At 40.4% G+C, this 22323-nt stretch overlaps 1 protein-coding gene across 1 annotated transcript; it reads right to left on the bottom strand.

The window, feature by feature from the left end:
* Window positions 1-302: 302 nt before the first annotated feature.
* LOC133968749 (potassium voltage-gated channel subfamily B member 2-like) lies at window positions 303-20369 on the bottom strand. Its single transcript, XM_062404929.1, has 3 exons — window positions 20129-20369; window positions 18390-19129; window positions 303-5691 (listed from the first exon to the last, which is right to left on the bottom strand). Exons 2-3 carry the CDS (start codon window positions 18969-18971, stop codon window positions 3811-3813), a joined length of 2463 nt encoding a protein of 820 aa, XP_062260913.1. The 5' UTR covers window positions 18972-19129; window positions 20129-20369; the 3' UTR covers window positions 303-3810.
* Between the last annotated feature and the right edge of the window lie 1954 nt (window positions 20370-22323).

Consider the following 22323-nt stretch of genomic DNA (forward strand, 5'->3'; position numbering starts at 1 on the left):
AGCATACGTACATGGTCCCTCACTGCTCTGTGTGTCCTGCACCAGATGGGTCAAGAGCAGAGGTTAAATTTCCCTACCTGCATGAGTGTGCCTGTGCATGTCTGTGCATGTGTTTGGGACAAATAAATGCATCTTAAAAATATGTTCCTCTACTTGCATCACCCATTCTAACAGCACATGCATGAATGGCTAGAATTGCTGTCACTAGAATTCCTCAACAATGCCCAAACACACATATATATATATATATAGATCCCACAAAAAAAGGCGAAAAGACAAAAAAACTAAACACAAGCCAAAGGTAGGTTACGTGAATATATTTATTTGTTTTGCATATTGGTAACTGAAGTCCCTATAATTCACTATCATTCACTAACATTATGTTGCTTTACAAATAATGAATGAAACTAATAATCACATAGGCTACTCTTAAACAAAGTAGATGATTGTGGAAGAAACATTAAGAAACGATAAAACGAAAAAGAGCAGAAGCAAATGTTTGGTGTCTGGTTTATATGAGTGTACGATATCTAACTGTGCAAAAGCTCAGTGATTACAAGAACAAATACAAATGGAAACTGTGTGGGATTCTTTAAATGATTGTGTGGACATGAGGTTGTGCATAGGAGAGCCAATGCTGTGTTCAAGTCCCTGATGTACAACAGTGCCAATAACCAGCACCTTTGGTAGCACAAAACCACATATAATCTAACAAAGCAGCAAAGTTGCACTAAACATTCCCACCCAATGAGGACAGATGTCAACAGATGTCAACCAAGAAAGGCTACACAATAATCTCCTGCACTGAATCATTTGCATCTAAGCAGAGCATCCCTGTGCTCAGTTGCTCCCAAGCTGCAGTCTATAGCGATTGAAAAATCCCATTAATAACTTAAAACAATTTTTTTGTGTGAATATATTTATGTCATGACCATTTAGAATATTTTGGGACTATTTATATGCTTTTCTATAAGGACAACTGGCTTTCATCTGAGTCACTCAGTGAAGAACCTTTATTCAATCAACAGCTTTGACTGGCTGGCTTGGGATACTGGCTTCCATGACATACTGAGAATATAATTACTTATGTGATCAGTTACAGAAGCAAAAGTTATGAGTAAGTATGATGATTTTAAACCTTTTGTGGTGGCATTAGTTTTTGTTATGGTTTACTAACACCTACTAAATGTCTGCTGTCTTTTTAGTATAGTGCTGCAGTTCATATACTGGATGCTGCTGCAGCACCAAAAGTGAGCCAAGCTGAACTCGCTACTGAACCTGAAGCCACTGCATTCCACAAAAACTAAATAACTGACAATAAAGTTGATGCGAGAACAACATAATGCTGTAAATGTATGCAAACCCTGAGATATAGACCCAGATTATACACTATCACAGAAAAAAAGTCAAGAGAGACAAATAAAACAAAAAATCTGGCCATACTGTACAGGTTTTTTTCCTTCTCATAAATATTCTATTTATGAAAAGGCACACATTTTTAAATATACTGAGATGTTAACAACACAGCTTCAAGTTTTTCTTAAATAATGCACTAAATCAGTTTTAAATCTTCATCTAGAAACAGTCGGAATACACAATCATAATACATGTTACACCTTGTGACAGGCCCCATCACCATACGCTCACTCTGTGTGTGAATAATCGGTGGTGCCCACAGCTAAATGTGGGCTTGATAGCATCAGCATGCATTCAAACTGCATAACTGATCCAAACAAAGACGAGCCTATACATTGTACACATTACACAGAGTGCTAAAGAGGCATTAGGTCCTTTCATTCAAGTGTCTAGAGGATGCCTGTAGAGGTCACTGTTAGACTACCTTTACATTACAATCAGCCCCCAAGCAAAATTAGTCACGCAGACACCGGTTTCACACTGTCTACAGTATCATGCATGGACATGGGCTAGTTAGAACCGCACAGTGTGTGGATTTACAGGAGCTAATGGGCCACAGTCTTCATACGTGCAGCCTTTGCATGACTGAGGGCCAGTGGGGTGAACATATGCCTCCTCCCTCAAAGGATATATTGTTAATAACCACTTGGTCTTATTTCAGTAGTATTGCCCATCTATTCTTTTTGTTAGAATTACACACTTTCAAGGTGAATTGCTGAGGTCTGTGAGCATGGTGACATCACTACAACAACATTCAATATATCAACTGCAAGATATTAATTCTTGAAAGAAAGTAGTTTAAATGCATTTACATCCGTTCAGAAATGTCACTATTGAAGGTGGGGTGAAAAAATGATGTATTTACAGTCTTAATTATAATATGATTGTAATATAATATAATGGCAAACTTTTCAGACAACCCCTCCTTGAAAACATTCAGCGTGGCACAGGGTTGTTCATAAAAATGTAACGAAGTATAAAGAATTAAAAAAAAAGAGATAGACAGAGAGGTTTAAACTTGACTATTTTCACTCCTGGCTGATCAAACTGGAAAAGTGTTGGATTCCGCTCCTGCTCCATTAAAATCAGTAAGATACTTTCTTTGACGCATACTGAGGCATTATTTATGGTGGTGGGTCTGTAATCTATGATATTTGGGTAATGCTTTTGCCTTCATTATCTTCCAACATGTCCTAATGCTTGTGTCTTCTGACTTATCGCTCATCATTTCTTTGAAGTCATCATGTTCCCAGATCACAGCAAGTAACTTGAAAGTACATCATTGTTATTTCCGAATCCAATTATTGTCACAATAACAGGTAAGACCAATGTTATATTCAACCATCTTAAATAAGACACTAGTCTCACAGAGACCACAACAGATAGGGTGTTTGGGTGATTTTTGTCAAGCTGCTCAGTTGATATTCCTGAATTTAAGATGGTTGCCTATATGTCAGTCACGTAAAGAGCTTGTGTTGCATTGGAGTAAGCCTCACTTACCTGTCATAATACATTGAGGACGGGCAGAGTGTGATGACTCAAACATGAGTATTCATTGAACTTCTCTGTCTTTCTGTTTTTATTTGTCTGCTCATTTCACCTGTCTCTATGTGAGACCAAGATCTCTCTTTTGGTGGACAGTGGTCTAGCAATTCATAAAAAATAACATTTTCATCACTATCCCATTCCCTTTTCAATTTCAAGAGTCTATTTTCAGTGCAGTTTTTATAGGAAAACGAACATCCATTGTTGAAGCACTGAGACAGGCATCGGTGTACAGAAGATATTTAGTCTTGAACTGTGCATTTCTATATGTGTCACACTAAGTTATTAGAGTAGGACTTTTGTCCTTCCTTGTTTGCTTATGGATTCTCGCTTGTACCTGTACTGTGATAATGATGAGAAATCATCACACAGAATAATGACTGATCATAGTTTTTCAAGTCTTGCAAAATATACATTTTACAAAAGTTGATTAGACAAATATAAAAATATAATATCCCTCCAACTTCTGTCTTTCCTTGGTGCAAGTAGTCCATCAAAATAAATAGGCCTATATAGCAAGCAATACGAAACTGTTATTTATACCTGTTGAGTTGTACACAAGACCTCTCCAGGATAGTCGTAAATGTTATCATTCACAAAAGGCTTTTACGCTCACATTTGAGCCCTAAGAGATCAGTTGTCATTGTTTTCTCTTCTTGCCCATTAGTCTGGTCCTCAAAGAGCAAATCAGTAACAACTTAGGTTCTGACTAAGTCAAGCTTCTGACTTCCCTCAGTCCTTCATAAATAATCCATGTGACAACAATAAAGAGATATCAGTTTGTGGAAAGTAGTGATTTGCCAAGACAGAGGTGAGAGCCAAAACGTTTTGGGGGATTTCCTCAACCCATCAGTTGACATCCTTGTCAGTAAACTTCTTCCACTTTAAAGCCTGCATGCTTGTTTCACAGGGTGGTGTCATGCATCCGTCCAGAGCAATGTGATTTTCTTGTTTCTCGCCACACTGTTCTGCTTCTTCCTCCGCTCCTTCCTCCCCTCCTTCCACAGTTACTAGCTGCTGGGTGCAGTTGAGGGGGCAGGCTTTTGACGACAGTGGGCTAGCACTGCTACTTGAGGCAATGACAGACCTCTCCATGTGATTTCTTCTCTGGTGGCTTAAGCCTGTGAGCTGCCCTTCACCTTCTAAGCTCCTGGCTGCTGAGCCTTCACCTCCCCCATGGGAGTAGCTTGGACTGACAGATTGCTGGGCTAGAGATGGGGATTGCAGGATCGCCAGCGGAGAATTAACTTCCAGTGTTGCAGAACTTGGAGGTGGATAAAACCTTGAGATAATGTCATCAGAAAGTAGTTGAGCAAGCTTGGTTGAGCCAGTAGAGGCTGGGGTTGCATTAGGTGTCATCACAGCCATAAGTACGTCATCTTGGGATTCAATGAAGTCAACCTTCAGGGCTCCCCCAGCGCCACTTCCTTTGGGGCAAGACACAAACTCATACAAACCCTCTTTGAGGATAGTACCTGATTGGATGCTGTCAGGGCCCCTGTTTACTTCCATGGTGCTTATCTGACTTAGATCCAAAGGAGGGGGGATGCGTTGGTGTCTAGCACCAGTTTGGTTGACATCAGGTGAATTTCGCTGGACTTGTGTGGAGGTCATGGTTTTCATCTCTACCTGCTCTTCTATAATTTTGTCCCGTTGTCCCTGGGTGTTTGCTGTCTTGTTGTAAGTCTCTTCTAACCTCTTTGCACTGAGGTGTTGAGGGGTAGTTTTGTTACATGAGAGCTTGGCTCGTTCAGGAGAGCCCTGCTGAGCTACTTCCTGATAATGAGAATGTTGAGACCTAGCTGGACTAGCCCCCTCGGCATTAGTGTAGTGTTTGTGGTAGCTCCAGCGGCTGGGTGAGAGGTGATTATCCACAGGACACTTGCTGTCCTCTCTCTTTTCCACTAACACATCTGTGAGTTCCATACTGCGTGCAAAAGCATCCTTTAGGTTGATAGAGATAATGCTTCCACTGCGTTTGGCTCTTTCAAGGGCTTCCCTCCTCTTGACTGCTTTCTCCTGTCTCTTTTGCTCTCTGTAGAACTCAGAGAAGTTGTTGACAATGATTGGGATAGGAAGGGCAATGACTAACACACCTGCTATACAGCAAAGCCCTCCCACAATCTTACCCAGCAGGGTTTTAGGGTAGATATCTCCATAACCAACAGTGGTCATAGTAATTGTAGCCCACCAGAAGGAGGCAGGGATACTGGTGAACTTGGTGGCATCCTCATCCTTCTCTGCAAAGAACACCAAGCTAGAGAATATCATAATGCCCATGGCTAAGAATAAGATGAGCAGACCCAACTCATTGTAGCTCCTTCGCAGAGTGAAGCCTAAAGACTGAAGCCCTGTTGAGTGCCTGGCTAGCTTCAGTATCCTCAGGATCCTCATAATTCGAAAGATCTGGACCACACGGCGCACATTCTGGAATTGCATCACATTCTTGTTAGACTCAGTTAGGCAGAGGGTCACATAGTAAGGCATTATAGCCAGCAAATCAATGATGTTTAGTGGTGCTTTGATGAAATCCCACTTGTCGGGTGCTGAGAGCAGGCGCAGCATATACTCCATGGTAAACCAGGCAATGCACACAGCCTCCACGTGGGCCAGACTGGGGTTGTCATTGAACTGGCCAAATTCATCTACCACTTGCAGTTCAGGCAATGTGTTGAGAGACAATGAGATGGTGGAAATGATGATAAATAGGATGGATATCATGGCCAGTACCTGCAAGACAAAGTTAAGATTGAAGGTTACTGTATTGACATATTTATATACTGCATAACACATTTTGTTCTTCCTCCATATCTCTATATCCCTACATGGTCAGATTAAGGGATGCAGAGCTCTGTTGTTATGTTTCGCATCCCTAGCTTAATGAATGTGTTGACTGGTTTGTCAAGAACCTTAGCTTAGATTGAAATGCCTCCATAACTGTGGGTGGTTTGTCACGTTCTCTAGAGGATTAACTCTCATGACTGACTAATGATCTGACTTATCCTTGAATGGAATCATGCAGTTGACCTGTTTGGATTTGAGTAAATTAAACTGGATAGTCCTTAGAAGATGAATCTTAATGGTTTTTGTGATCAAATATAGTTACTTTGTGCCGGCCTTAATGACAATCATACAAAAGGCCATGCTATTCTTTATGAAACATTAGGCATATAATATATGAGAAATAATGGCTTTAGGTCAGATAGAATTCTTATAAGTAATGGCCTTTTTCCTGCAAGCATAAGCCCATAGAGGTAATGTGCACAGGCATTGTGATTATAATATTCAATTGTCTGTTTTGACTTTATTGGAGTCAGGCATTATTGGAAATGCCCATTTACCTAAATGGGTACCAAAATCTTCTGGTCAGATTATCACAAACCGCAGTAGAGGGGTATGGGATTTTTTTTTCACTTTTGAAACATAGCAAGATAGAGCATTTTGCTGAATTTTGTTGATTTCACATAGACTAATTATAAGATCTTGATGAAAAAAATCCGGCATTTTTAGGACACTGATATGAGTTTTCAGCTGTTCCAAATGAAAATCTAGGTCTAGTGAATTTGAAAGTGGGTTCATAAGGGGACTGTGTTGCACTGAATCATCACGCTAGTTAGACATTATGATACTGTGGATTAAGCTTGAAGAAATATTCTCCATCTGGACCTCTATGAATTTCAATAGTATACACCTGCCCTAGAGGGTTGGCCTGACAAATAAATACTTTTTTTTTCTGTAACTCTTGACTCTTAGGAGCTTTTTTTAAACTTCAGATTCACCTGACAGCCTTGTCTGTGTGACAGACAAATCTTTCACTCATACTCTCGGCTGCAAAGATGTGTCATTGCAGCCAGATGTCTTCCCAAATGTGTTTTTCTTGGATGATACACCACCTGTTAAAAAATCCCAATGCTCAGAGTAGACAGGAGAGAATAAAATTAAAATAAAATAGAGAATTACCAGAATTATGTTCTAAATGAAGGAAGTTATTGCCTTTTACATATTAGAACTGCACATGTCATATTTATATATAAAACATGACCATAACCAATGGGCATTTTGTGAGCCACAGGATATAAAAAAAAAAAATGGTCAGCCTTTAGTCAGAGCCACTGAATGTTGAAAAGACAAAGTCAGAGGACTGATATGAAGAATAGGGGCTGTTCTCACAAAACATGATCATGATAAAATAAGCTCTACTAAAACTCTAAATTACAAACTTCTTTTATGTTTTTTTCTTGTCAAGTAATTTATCCTTAACATTAAATTCCAAAAACTTCAGATCAGCAATTCTCTGTCTTTGTGTACATGATATGTTCTTCACACTGTATGAAAATGTAGTGCAGCTCGACCAGAAATAGAAAGCAGTTCCATACCATTGTGCTAATGGTTACATCATCATTTTGTATAATGAAACCAACCTTACCATGTAAAGTTCCCTGAGATAATGTATGTTGTGTTTTGGTACTATACAAATAGAACTGAATTGGATTTAAAATTGCCAACTCGGTTGCCTCTATTCATACTTAATATACATTTGTATCCCTTACTGGGCAGGCATTACTGTACTGTGCACATTTTTATAGGAAACCCCTTGATTAAATGTTTGTTAATGGGTAAAGCAGATGTCTGAGTCAGAGATCTTTGCAGAATACACTTACTGGCTGATACATCAAATGTCATGGTCCCCTAGACTGTTGAAGGACATTTGTCACTCACCAGACAAAATGGTATTTTGGTGTCAACTCTAATGTATGGTTCGATGTATTTTGGAGGAAAATACTAGCCTGATCATTGCCACAGCAAAAAAAGAATGTATCACAGTTGGTTACTACGGAGCCCAGGAAGGGACATAGAGAAAAAACGTGTACTTTTGCAAGATTTCGCAAAGGTTTTAGGTAAGGGTTTTTCTTAAATGAAAGACAATACTCAGGCACATGCTCTGTGCAAATTAAACTTTGACCTGGCGGCCCTGCTCCAGGTGCCAGGTGAAGTTCGGTCCTCTTGAGAAGTAAATCCACTGTCTAAGACGTCCTGCTTGCCTTAGTGATACTCCTCTGGGATCCTGCTCCTTCAACACCAAGCGCACATCCTCTTACCTCAGGCACAGTCCATGTTCTCTGCATTTATTGTATATACATAGGAACCCCTGAATCTGCCTATAGTAGTACTGCGGCTGGTTGCACTTGAAGTCAACCAGGACCTCCAGTTCAGAGTATCCTTTGCAGAAAGCAAGTCCCCTTGTGCCGAATATTCTCTTAAGATGTCTTTTATTTATGGGAAACCCGAACTTAGTCCCAAGCACAGATTTTTGATCTTTATATTTGAGGCCAAGCCCAAAGTAAAGATCTATGAACCACTCCATTATTGTAGTTTCCATGTTACCGAACTGAACCGGAAGTACATTGAATAAGTAAATTAAAAAAATACCAGATCTTGCAAACCATTTGTGAGATTCAGTTTTTTTCAAACTATCAACTGTTTTTTCCTTTATAAAGACAGGACTGTTAGTCTCAGACAGTATGAATATACTAGACATGGCAAGGGAATTAATCCATAATGGCATACTTAATTAATTACTTTTTATATATGACTCAGTCTGCATTTCTTTAAATTAATCCATGCCTTAGTCCTTAATGAGTCACGCATTAACTCATGATGATTTTTCCGTTAGTTAGGCAATAATGAATGCATATAAGCGCACTAGTATTTCACAATTTAATCTCTTCGAACAGATCTTTTATCTGCTTTTGGTTGAACCATATAGACATCTGAAACAAATTTGGTGGTTACTTTACTTCACACTTGTTATCAAAAAAAATGTATTGTGTATATTATGTACATATTATATTTATATAAATATTATACCAGCATGATTTGGTCAAAGGGCTAGCAGATATTCAAGCATCAATATTTAATTTGTTGAGTAAAATGTGAACAAAGTGAATACATTTTTGCTCCTTGGTAGTTCACAGATGATTGAACTGTGACCATATGCACTCCCATTCCTGGATTATATAAAACTACAGTCATTTTAGTTTGCCCAGCATGGTTCACTGAAGGGATTCAACACTACTATCTACACCTCCTGTTTTAAAACGGGCTTAGTGAGGTAGCTGAAGCATGTGCAGTCTGAGTCTTCTCTCTGCAGCCCTTGCTAGGACATTCAGGATAATTGTAATAGGATTGTGTTGCTATCTATAGAGAGGATAGAAAGAGGTTAGAAGTGGTTACTCATTCTTTCCTCCTCCAACAGGAAGACTAAGGCAACAGTTGGTCCACAAGTAGAGTGTTATATAATTAGATGAATAAATATAGATATAATAACAATAATAATATATTGAATGTCAAAATAGACTGATAAAAACACCTGTATCTGATAGATGCTTAAAAGAATGACAGCTGAGGGATTCTATAAAGGTTATCTAAATGGTGAAAGTAAATACCTCCTAATTTTTTTAGTATCCATCTGAGTGCATACAGAAGATATCATAAATGAAGTCTGAATTCTGAGTTGTGATCAGAGTGGTGCTGAGCATGTACACCTCTGAGGTCAAGTTCTACAGTCACTATATAGGGTGGCTGTGGCTGAGGGGTAGAGTGGTTGTCCTCCAACCTGAAGGACGGCGGTTCGATCCCCAGTCTGACCCATCTGCATGCAGAAGTGTCCTTGGGCAAGATGCTGAACCACGAATGGCCCCCCATAGAATAACAAAGTGCTGCGAATAGATGCACTGTATGAACGGATGGATGAATGTAAAACTGTACTGTAAAGCGCTTTGAATGGTCATCAAGACTAGAAAAGTGCTATATAAATACAAAACCATTTGCTGTTTTCAGGTAAGTAAAACAGCATCAATTTAAACAAAGCAGTTTCTACTGACAAGATGATATATTTATAAAGCTACTGCCTAAATGTAGAAAGAGCAACACCTGCTTTATTTTTAACTGACCTGACCTTGAGTGCGGGTGGAAGGAAAACATATGTCCCATGTCAAAGAATTAGTATGTATCTACATAATGTTACTATGATACAGAGTTTATGTAACAAGAATCCAATTTGTAACTACGATTAATGATTCATATGGCATAGCTTCTCTTTTTGCATAGGGATATGCACACCACTTTCGATTTTATAATTGGCTACCATTAAGTCCAAAGCCAGAGGAATAATTAAAGTCTTTCAATATTTCCTTAGAAACATTATATTTCTTCTGTCTTTAAATTAAATGGTTTATGGTACTACTCATTTTGATGAATTAATAATAACAAAAGACTTTAAGGTTTTTTTATGTTTTTGTTTCTCCTTCGATATTCTTTGATAATAGTAGTTCTATGTTTTATGTCATTTAATGATAATTTCAATGTAAAGAGGGATGTCTTTACTTAAAAACATGTATTTGGAGTATATTGGCTTAAGAGAGGGGAGGATTGTCTCTGCCATTTCTGACAAGAGATGTATGGCATCTCACAGTCATGTTAAATGTCCCTAATCATCATGAGTGATAATCATCATCCATAGAGTGACTTTGTTCAAAGCCTTGGGAAAAGACTGACACACAGAGAAAGACAAGAGAGAAGTTATAAACCAATGAGAGACAGGACAGGAAAGTAAAGAGAGCGGGTATATCAAAGTGTGTCCACCCTTCAGCGTCTTAATGGCTTAATGGCTGCCAAATGCTGTGACCTTGGCACCCAGGTTAGATTTAAAGCAGTACTAGGAATACACAAGCTGCTTTGGAACCTGCAGTGCAGCAAGAATTAATACAGGTTCCCAATTTAAGATTCAGCTGATCAATAACATTTTGAGAACATTTAACATTGATCCACCAACAAAGAAATAAGTAAACAGTTCTGTGCTCATCAGTTTATGACACTATAATGTGTCTTCAGTGACCACATGTCATCTCGATCCCCTGCATTATATTCAAATAGACACAAGTCTGGCCAGTATGAGAGTGTGTGTATGTGTTTAAGAGAGAGAGAGAGAGAGAGAGAGAGAGAGAGAGAGAGAGAGAGAGAGAGAGAGAGAGAGAGAGAGAGAGAGAGAGAGAGAGAGAGAGAGAGAGAGAGAGAGAGAGAGAGAGAGAGAGAGAGAGAGAGAGAGAGAGAGAGAGAGCGAGAGAGAGACAGATTGCAAAGGAAGTGCAAACATGATAGAATGAAAGAGTGGAAGAAGTGAATTGGCAGAGAAACTCAAAACCTGATCAATATGTGGAGACGTATTTCTGGAATAACAGACACAAGATCTGTTGGACAGCTGCTGTATCTGCAGAGGGCAACACAGTTTGAAACTGCGGCTTTCCCCAGTCATATTGTTTTTATTTGCTCTTAAAGGCTTCCAAAGTTATAATTATATTAACTTATTCTTCGAGTCAACTAATCCAGATGTTCTACTTCCACTGCTAACACAAGGAGCATGTTGTCAGTAGTGACACATACCTTCATATACCTTATCCCAACGGAAAAGTTAATGTTATTGTTATGCTCAATATATGTGTGAACAATCCATTATTTATTCTAACAGAGCTTCTCAACCAAGATTGGCCTCAAACATGCTGATACCTGCTCCACACTATTGAAGAGAAAGCAGCTGTATAAGGTGAGGCCATAAACACCTCTGGGGGAAATCTGGGGATCTGATGTGCAATGAGGGAGACTTCAAGGATCTGGATGAAACAAATTGGCTGCATTGGGTGGTGACGGTGGTCAGAGTGAGAAATACAGTCATTATTCCAAGAGAAGCCTCTGCTGGTCTGCACTAAGCTTTATTTGATTGTTCAGTCGTCACATGTGATAACTGTTTCCTTGTCCAAGCTAAGATACTGTGTCCCTCGTAATTGTGGATCTCTCCGATGGTGGAATTGATTAAATATGATGCAAAACAATTTTTTCTTTTAGCAGTTTATGGGAACGTTAGGCTAGCTAGACTTAGCAGGGCAGTACAGAAGCAATAGGTGTGAGGACCAAACTCAATTAGAATAAAGGTGTCAAGTCAACCTGCTCAGCGAGAAAAAATTTTTATGGTTCTGCCATTGTTTGCCCAGGTATTGTCGTAACACTTAACAAGAAGATTCGCATAACATGTGTTGTTATTTATCCAGGCACAGCAATTACTACAACTAAAATTAACCACAATGATGGCTTCTCCATTGTGAGGCTGTTGGTTTAGGTCATTCTTAGGAATTTTTAGTTAATGTGTCACATAGACAATTAAAAAAAAATATTTGAAATTATGTTATTCAAAAGACGAATCTAAATATGCTGAGCGATGGAGCGATGGTGCCACGGAGACAGTAAATTCTGTGATTAAGATCTGTAAATGCCAAGCCAGCAGGAAAAACTAAAAGTAGCATATCTACCGCGGATGGTGACTTCACCTTAAATTCACACTTCCCACATTAAAAAAAGTTAAATTGCTATACAGATAAAGACTTAAAATGTAACCACTATCGTGTTCTAAGGGTGGAAAGTTTATTTTATCTGGCTTAGGAGGGACAGAGGGTAATTTACTACCCAGGGATATGTGGCACAATCCAAGGCCTCTCAAGTCTGCTTTCCGAAGTGTCCTACTTGATAGAAAAAGTGTTGCATATATGGTGGTGGTGAATAGGTGAGTCACAAAATTGTGGGAACTGTTGGGTTTTTCGATAAATATTAAGGTCTCGTCATTAATATGTTATGATTTGTAGCTTAAAATTCAACTGAATCAACTATCTTTTATTTTGGTTCATTCTTTTTTTTGAAAGGGATTTTTTAAACCATTTGTAACATTGTTTAGATAAGTGTGATATAAATAAAGTTATTATAATAATTACTATTTCTATTATTATTATTTATGAATGTAAAGTGCTTTGAATGGTAAAAAGAGATAGATCAATTCTGTCCATTGACCATTCTTATAACAAGATATTTTCCCATTATCATAGCATACAATTTGTCATTATACCAGAATATACGATCATCCTTGGGCAAGATACTGAACCCCAAATTGCCCCTAATAGAAAAAGTGCTGCTCATAGATGCACTGCACTGAACGTGTGTGTGAATGGTTGAATGGCAATAGACTAGTACTGTGAAGTTCTTTGAGTGGTCATCAGGACTAGAAAGCGTTATAAACATACAGACCTTTTACCAATTAACATTTTGATTGTGAAATGATTAACATCATAACCAGGCATATTCGCCTCTATTGTTATAATCTGAATCTGAGGACACTTTGCGGAGAGCAGATAAATTGAGTAATATTGCTCAGTTACATGATATAATTCAGTTCTTCTTCATGCTTGGGTTGAGGGTGGAGGAGAACCATCAAAAAATCCATAAAGTTTTAGCAGCCCTGTCTATATTACACCTCTGCGTTACTGTCATATGCATATGAGAGCATGATGTGTGTGTATAACAGGATAAGTCTCACTGGTCAATCCTAGCCAATTTACAACTCTTACGTAAAGACCAAATCCAAGCATCCAAAAATTAAAATGGAACACATAAACAACCCAGAAAGACAGCCAGCTGCCAGGCTGTCTTTCTGGACAGTTTTGGACCACTCACAGAGGAACACATAACTAATTAACAGTGGAAAGGATGAACAGACTACTTTGCATCAGCCTCTTTCTGCTGGAGTGATAAATCAATGTATTCTGAAGTACACTTCAATACCAAAAGGCTTAAGTACATAAGTGAATCCACATCATTTTGTGGCTTCTCCTACAGTAAAGTGTGGACCTGGGGAGGAACTTACCGTCTTACAACACACAAGCAATGACTCATTTAGATTTAGAATGAAAATCAAAAAAGAGATAAAGTTTAAACAACTTATTAACAATATGATACCATGAAGAGGTACTGCTTATATTTGACTGGCAGCTTAGGCTATGCTTCTTATGAAAAGTAACTCATTCAGTTTTAAGTGTATTCACCTTTTATGTTATTTTTCCTGCACCCCAGAGCTTGTTGTAAATATAGCACAATGTGAGAAATGATGCACAGGGCTGCATATCTGGATAAACTAACTGCACAACATGAAAGATAGGCCAATACACACAACACAAACTGTGTGCACAAAAATACAGCCAAGAATTTTATATATTTATAGAAATTAGATGCTCAATTTACAGCAGTTTAATAAGCAACTGTGTCAGGCGGTGACACTAATAAATAATAAACTAAATGCGCTTAATAATTTTGTTGTGATCATCCACTATAGCCTACATATAAAATATTTAAAGGCAAAGGTGATGCTGGAGGAAGCTTTGCTAAACCTAATGATAGGGCTTTTTGCTTGATTTACCCGGGAGTACTCCTGTACAACATTGTGCTCCACCCCCTCATAATCCCGATGAGGACACATAGAGGTCTAATACGCCAAAGACTATAACTTTCACATCACTTCCTGTGTGTTAAAAGGTTGAATCAAAGTCTCTCCTGATTGAAATGGATGTTTTTATAAGTAAAACAACAATAACTTAAAATTGCCTTCACTTTCACTCTCATCTACACCTGCACATAATAATTAGAATAATTTGAATAATAATAAAATTATGTTTTTTATTTAAATAGAAATAAAACACTGAACTGTAAATACACCTTGTTTTCAACAACCATGCGAAGAAGCAAGAATCTAGTCAACCAACATTCAACAAAAATGCCTTGTAAAAAGACATCTGTTTATAAGCTGCAGAGAAGCGTTCATCACTGACAAAGAGAGGCCACAGGGTCAAAAAATAAACAATATTTTAAAAGCATAGAGTCAGAAGTGGAGGGCCAGCTATGGACCAATGATTAATCAAACCCTCTGTGTGTTTGTTTGTGTGTTGTGAGTAAATTAATGATTTAATGCCTAATTACTCTAAATCGGTATATAAGAAATACTTACAAGGAATAAAGACTGAAGGTGTCTGGCATAGATATTTGAAATAATTAATTTGCGTCAAAGTTCAAATTCTACTTTCAGTATTGTCCGGTTAAAATGTTTAGATTATGATTGACCATCCTGACTGACTCACTGTCTTTCATCTTGTTACTCTCCTGCTCCATCCACCTGCAACCCCCACCCCCGCTCAGACAGGTCAAACAGTGGACAGGACAGACGATCCAAACCTGCCAACAGTTTGTCTATTTGCAGCAGCAGCAGTCTTGGTAAAAGCTCCAAATGAGATTAAGCCATACTCCTAAGTCATAATGTGTGTGTGTGATGTGCGTGTGTGTGTGAGGTGACTACTCAGTTGGACTTAATATTGAGATCCAGAGTTAGAAGGAGGACAGAGAATTTTTTCTCAACTGTGTGCATGTGGGTGTGTATCTGTATGAAGTACGGACATTTTTCACAGTGCTCACTTTCTGACCTATCTTCAAGAGCTTTTAAAAAGTTGGATCAGAATCCAGTTTCAAGTTAAGATTAGAGAAATTTAGATGTTATGGCATTTAGTCTCAAAGAGTTTAGGGAATGCATCATGTCAGTGAGTATCTTGACAAAGTAAGTGGGCAAACAATTGTGTGAGTGTATATGTGTTTGTGTGTGTCTCACTACAACATATAGAGCAAAGGAAATATGTCAAGAAATATAGTCAAATTCAAAACTAGAACATTACACAGACTGTGAAAAGTGTATGACACTAATCTTTATTATTGGAACATTTAATACTATATATTATTCAATAAAACTAAACTATTATAGATTGTTGTCCTTCTGGAATCTGAGCTAAAGTTGTGTCACTATGTGTATGTGTGTGTTTGTATGTCTTCCAAATGACCAGGTAATGCTTCTATTCTAATCAGAAGTAGCACTGAGCTGCACACGTCACAAGGAAGGGGCCCTCCTATTGGTTAAGAGCTGAGCTGCATCACTGCTGCCAAACACAGCGGCTCTCAGCACAGAGCAGCATAAGCATTATCCCTCCTGCTGACACTACACCTACAACATGGTCACATGGACCTGTGAAAGCTGTGAAAAGACATGTTTTAGTCTGGTCCATTTTTTGTCGCTGTTGTTAACAGCTGAATCGCATATTGAAATGGCCGGGTGGGGTGGGGTCATTACATGCTTAACAACATTTCTATACGAAGGAAAGAGCATCAAAATATGGGTTGTCAACATGGTTCACAGCTGTTCACTGCAGGAGAAAAACAACCAAACACCTACAGTGTCTCCAGAGCCACAAGCTGCTTCTCCCACTCTCAGCATACACACACAAGTGTACAACCAAAGACCACTCTATCAGGCAGGATCTGCAGTCTTGCACACATCCAGTCACGGCCTTGTCACCCCTGCCTTGTTTCTCTGTGATCAAAGCTTACGACATGACAAAAAACATGGTGTGTCTTCAAATATATGTTGGCTGGAAATATTACCCTTCCAGTATTCCTACTACTTGTTGTCGACACATCTTTTGATTTGTAGTATCCTGCCAAAATGAGTAACCAAGTTTTTCCAACTGTACCCATACGTGTGCCTTCCCCTTTGTCTTCTCAATTATATCCCTCTCAATTGTTATGAAGAGCACAAATGCTGATTTTATGTCTTGGACATGGCTGACAACATATCTGGTGGGGACGGTTTCGTTGATATAAGCAGCAATAAGTCGACCCAGTTGTTGAAGTGAAGAACTTCAACATCCTCTTCTTATTCACATTAGAAGAGGATGTCTCATAATCAGGTTCCTCCTCAACATTCTCCTCCAAATCTGACATATTTCCCTCTATGTCACTCTCAATGGCAAATGGCTGTGACAAACCTTCACTGGCAGAAAAGATTTTCTTAGATATTAAACAACCAAACCTATGTACTTACATATATCAGTGTAATACCAACAACCCTAAATGACAGAAACTATCTGTGATGAAGTTATGTACTTGAAATAAACTTAGATGTTTGATCCTGGTCCATGTCCCATTTCTTCTTTTGCTACTGCAGCTTCCCCTGAAACCCCAACCTCCTCCCAATGTGCAATACTCTGGTATTTTGGCTGCACAAAGTTCTATGACAGAATACACTTGTGTCACACAGATATCGTTCTTCCATGTTTGATATACATATGTGAGTTTGAGTTTGATCCAAAGTGAGCACTTCCACTGAAACCTGTTCACTGTGTTTTTAGATCATCCAGAGTAACAGCGATGGTAATTTTTCAATGTGAGATCTGAATAGCATTCATGTCCTCACAATGGGGTTAAGGCGACAATGTAAGACACAGACATTTGAAAACATGGACAGATAAAACCCAGCCTGTCCACTTGAATAAATACTACTAAAGCAAAGTTTGGTGAATTAACTCTTTAAACACAAAGCCCTTTTTACTGGCTAGGACTATAATACAGTCAAACGGTGCTAACATGACAGAGTGCAGGATGGAGCACTTAAGGAAGACAGACAGCTCTCTAATGGCCCCTGATGTTTCTACATGAATCTACAGGATGCTACTTATCACAGAGCAGGAGTTTAATGGGTATCCCAGACTAATTTTGAAGAATAACTGGGGCTGAATACAGTTATTGAGAATTACTGAGTGAGTTCAACAGAGAGCAAATAATAAACTCCTCTTTATTGGTGGGAAATCATCAAGATGCGTTGTAATGGAACTTGGACATGGATTTAATTCAATCACAGTTATAAAGGAGCTAAATTATTCCTGCCACTGTGTCATCATTTGTCCAATGATGAAATGCATACAAAGGGTTTACTTTGTGAACCTACAGAATACAATTAAAACTATGATGTATTGATGCATTAAAATGTATTAAAAATGTTATTAAAAGTAAACTTAATACAAGTTCTCCTCATGACATGCATGGGTTCCTGCTTCCTCATTTCTGTTACTGTGTTGAGAAATGGTGAATGATTTAGTTTAGCAGTTAAATGAAGGGTCTAACAAGAGACAGTTAAAGAAAGAATTGTCATATCTTGTAGGTGTGTAGGCTATGAATGACCACAAATAAAAATGTCATAACTGTTGGTTCGAGTTGAGCTGAGGAGTCTGGCTTTGTCCATTTGACCCCATATTTCACATTTTCTTTGTACCATCAAAATAAATGAAAAACCTTGATAAGAAATTGTTCAAATCAATGCTATTGGTGTGACATCTGGATCCAACATCCACCCTAATGGAATTCCTTTTATTATTTGTATTCTTATTATTCAAGCAATTTTGAGCACCTAATTATGCTCAAAAACTCATGAAACTTCATAGAAAATTCTAAAGTAATGGAAAAGTGATCGTTTCACGATCTTTATGAAGATTAGTTTCGGGCGGTCCATGCCCTGTCGTTGCCCCCGTAATATTGTTGTTTTCACAAGCTAAAGAAGACTATCCTTCTAATTTTGATGTGTAACATGAAGAACAGGCACAATAATTCTGTTGAACCCTAAAATAATTTCAACCTCAGCCTCTGGGCTTCAGGCATCAAGTAGTTTTTACAGCTGTTGTTACCTTTGCAGCCACAGATGAGCTGGGTTTCTCCAGCAGATCCCAGAGCTTCTGTCTTTTGTCGGCCCAACAGCCATGCTCCTCCTCTTCCCCATCATTCTCCCTTAGCGCATCTGCCTCCCTCCTCAGCTCCTCATTCATCTGCTCCTTTTTCTGGTGGTACCGTGCCTGGCAGCAGGACTCCAGGTAGATTTCATCAATACCCCAGTAGTCCAGCTCTTGGCCAAAGGACAGGGCACACATCTCCTCCATCATATGCAGCTTCCCTGTTCGGTAGAAGTTCAAGATGGAGGAGAAAGCTACCGGGTGCCGGTCAAAAAAGTACTCGTTCTCATCGAGGCTGTAGTCATCGCAAATCTCCAGCAATGACTCATGGGTATTGCAGTCTCTCAGTCGTCCCAGACGGGTTCTGGGCAACCGGTCTAGCGTTCGCCATAGGACTTCATGTGTGAGGCCTCCAACATTGAGCCTGACCCGTCGGGAGCGGGCCTTGATCCGAATGATGTCGATCGGCTCAGGTGGGAGCACAGGGGGTGCGTTGGGTCGGAGGTTTGCTTTGGATGTGCCATAACCTCTGTCTGTCATGTCTGCTGTGTGGGTGTTTTTGTCTTACTAGGGAGTGGAGTGTGTGTAGACCTGTCACTTATACAATTATGGTAAGGTGGTGGTTGGACTAGAAAAAGTTGTGCAGGCCCAACAAACTGGCTGTGCTCAGACCACTAAGCTCTTGGTTAGATCCATGCCTGCAAAAACAAAACATAAAATATGATGCATGTTTGACCAGAGTAAACTATAAACCCATTAGCTGCAACATTTAAACCCATTGCTGATTCTAATGTTGTGTCTGATCAATGTATGTGTATGTATACATCTCAGTGTCACTATGGCTTAAATCACTGGGTTAAATGAATCATGCACGTCTAAAATATAACGAGGGCTTCTATGCTGAGGAGTTATGTGCTACATTTATTATGTTTCGCATATGCATGATATAAACACAAAAATTAAATAACAATGGTTTTTTACTTGATTGAAGCCTTTCTCCAGGTGATCCATAAAGGCTTATGCTGTCGTTTGAAGTCCTCTGACTGTGGGACCTTTATCTGATTGTGTAATGGAGTTCCAATAAATCCCAGTAGTGGCATTAGGCTTCGTCTCCCCTGGCTCAAGTCTGCCTTAGTTAATTATAGACTGTCTATATCCTCCTGGGACACTCATAGGACACACGGCTACGTCAGGAACCAAGCTGTCAGCGGTAAAAAAATAAATCAATCTTGTCCAGTTCTTTCTTTCTAAAATAAATTATTTTAATTAATTTTGACAAATCAATTCAGTGCACAGTTTATATCAGAGGGAACATTAAACCAAGGATGACTTATTTACCATTAATAATTGAGTAGCATACTAATTAGGGTGTTATAGTTTACATAGCTGACTGATTTTCCTTATCAAACCAGACCAAATCAGTCAATGTCAGTTGAATGGTGGAGATAGAATCCAGAATTAGAGTCTGACGGGACAGCGTTCATTTCTAATTCATTGTCAAGAGATTAAAAGGACTCAGGCTTAACCCATGATTAGTCCACAGTAAGTCTAACAGCTACAAGGTGGGCTGGGTAGAAAGTGGATATAAAGTATATGTGGACCAATAGAAAACTAGCTCGGGTCTGTTTTACTCTCTCTAGCCCATCACCACAATTCCACCAGAGTATGTTAAGTAAAACAATGTACAGGTAGCTCACCTCTAATCAAACTGCGGAAATTTTGGAGCGCCAAACTCTTGTACTTCCAGGAGGTCCCACCATAGCACTCGCTGGGTTATCTCAGCTGCTTCACCTCCCCTTCGACCGCTGATTCATGAAGCCCCTCGATAGCACTCAGACCACTGGAGATCCACATTTTGGCAATAAGTAAAATCTAACAGCGCAGGAGAAGAAAAGCCCCAGGCTGTACCTCAGCAATGAGCGCCATGAGGAGACACACACTCAGTGGGCACAGCGATAGAAGTGTGAACCGGCTTTGGCCTGGAGGAATAAATAGAGTGAGAGAGAGGAGGGGGGAGAGGAGGGGGGGGGGGGGGGTGAAAGAGAGAGAGAGAGACAGAGAGAGAGAGAGAGAGAGAGAGAGAGCAGTGGCGGTTCTTCATGGAATTGCGCCCCGGGTGCATTGAATTTTGTTTTCTATAATTCAATGCACAACACAGTATAAGGTACAAATGCCCCAAAAAATAAAAAAATAAAAGTGAATGCAATACGCTTCCGTATTCTTCTGTTTTTTTTTCTGTTCTGTTTTTTGGGGTGGAACTTCTAGCTCTATGAGGTCCAACCCTCCTTTGTTGATGAAGTGCGCCGCAGGACGCACTTCAGGACGGTCCTGCTGCACACATCGTCCTGGCGCACATCATCCTGCGGAGCACCTCATCCTGCTGCCCACATCATCGTGTGGCCCACATCAGCGCACATCCTCCTGCCGTGCACATCATCATGCCGTGCATATTGTCCTGCAGCACACATCATCGTGCAGTGCATCCTGCAGTGCAAATCATCGGCGCACCTCATTGGGCAGTGCACATCATCCTGAGGCGCAAATCATCCTGCAAAGCACATCATCCTGCGGTTCACATCATCCTTTAGCGCACATCATCCTGCGGCGCACATCATCACCGCACATCATCATGCGGCACAGGTTGCACATCATCCTGCAGCACTAATCATCCTGCAGAGCACCTCATCCTGCCGCACATCATCGTGTCATCCTCCTGCATCACACATCATCTTGCGGCACACATTGTCCTGCAGCTCATATCATCGTGTGGCGCACATCATCTTGCGGAGCACATCATCACCGCACATCAAGTGCAGCGCATCCTGCAGCGCAACTCATCATGCTGCGCACCTCATCGTGCTGCTCACCTCATAGTGCGGCGCAAATCATCCTGCCTCGCACATCATAGTGCAGCGCACATCCTCCTGCGACACACTTCATCCTGCTGCGCACATAGTCCTGTGGCGCACATCGTCCTAAGGAGCACATCCTGCGGCGCCCATCATCTTGTGGCCCACATCGGCACATCCTACTCTGGCGCACATCATCTTGAGGCGCACATCATCACCGCACATCATCATGCAGAGCATCCTGCAGAGCACATCATCCTGCGGCGCACCTCATCCTGCGGCGCTACGCACATCATCCTGCGGCACACATCATCACTGCACATCATCATGCGCACATCATCCTGCGTCCTGCGTTGCACATAATCATGCTGCGTGTGCGGTGCACTTCATTCTGCTGCGCACATCGTCCTGCAGCACACATCATCCTGCTGAGCACCTCATCCTGCAGCGCACATCATCCGGTGGCCCATATCGGCTCACATCCTCCTGTGGCGCACATCATCGTGTGGCGCACATCGTCCTGTTGCGGACTTCATCCTGCCGCGCACATCGTCTTGAGGGGCACTTTGTCCTGCTGCGCACATAGTCCTGTGGCGCACATCGTCCTAAGGAGCACATCCTGCGGCGCCCATCATCTTGTGGCCCACATCGGCACATCCTACTCTGGCGCACATCATCTTGAGGCGCACATCATCACCGCACATCATCATGCAGAGCATCCTGCAGAGCACATCATCCTGCGGCGCACCTCATCCTGCGGCGCTACGCACATCATCCTGCGGCACACATCATCACTGCACATCATCATGCGCACATCATCCTGCGTCCTGCGTTGCACATAATCATGCTGCGTGTGCGGTGCACTTCATTCTGCTGCGCACATCGTCCTGCAGCACACATCATCCTGCTGAGCACCTCATCCTGCAGCGCACATCATCCGGTGGCCCATATCGGCTCACATCCTCCTGTGGCGCACATCATCGTGTGGCGCACATCGTCCTGTTGCGGACTTCATCCTGCCGCGCACATCGTCTTGAGGGGCA

This window comes from Platichthys flesus, chromosome 14, assembly GCF_949316205.1.
Source record: "Platichthys flesus chromosome 14, fPlaFle2.1, whole genome shotgun sequence".
Taxonomy (NCBI): domain Eukaryota; kingdom Metazoa; phylum Chordata; class Actinopteri; order Pleuronectiformes; family Pleuronectidae; genus Platichthys; species Platichthys flesus.

Coding starts and splice junctions, on each gene's coding strand:
- LOC133968749 (XM_062404929.1), bottom strand. CDS start 18,971: ATGACAGACAGAGGTTATGGCACATCCAAAGCAAACCTCCGACCCAAC. Junction 5,692..18,389: donor GCTCATCTGTGGCTGCAAAG/GTAACAACAGCT, acceptor TTTGTCTTGCAG/GTACTGGCCATGATATCCAT.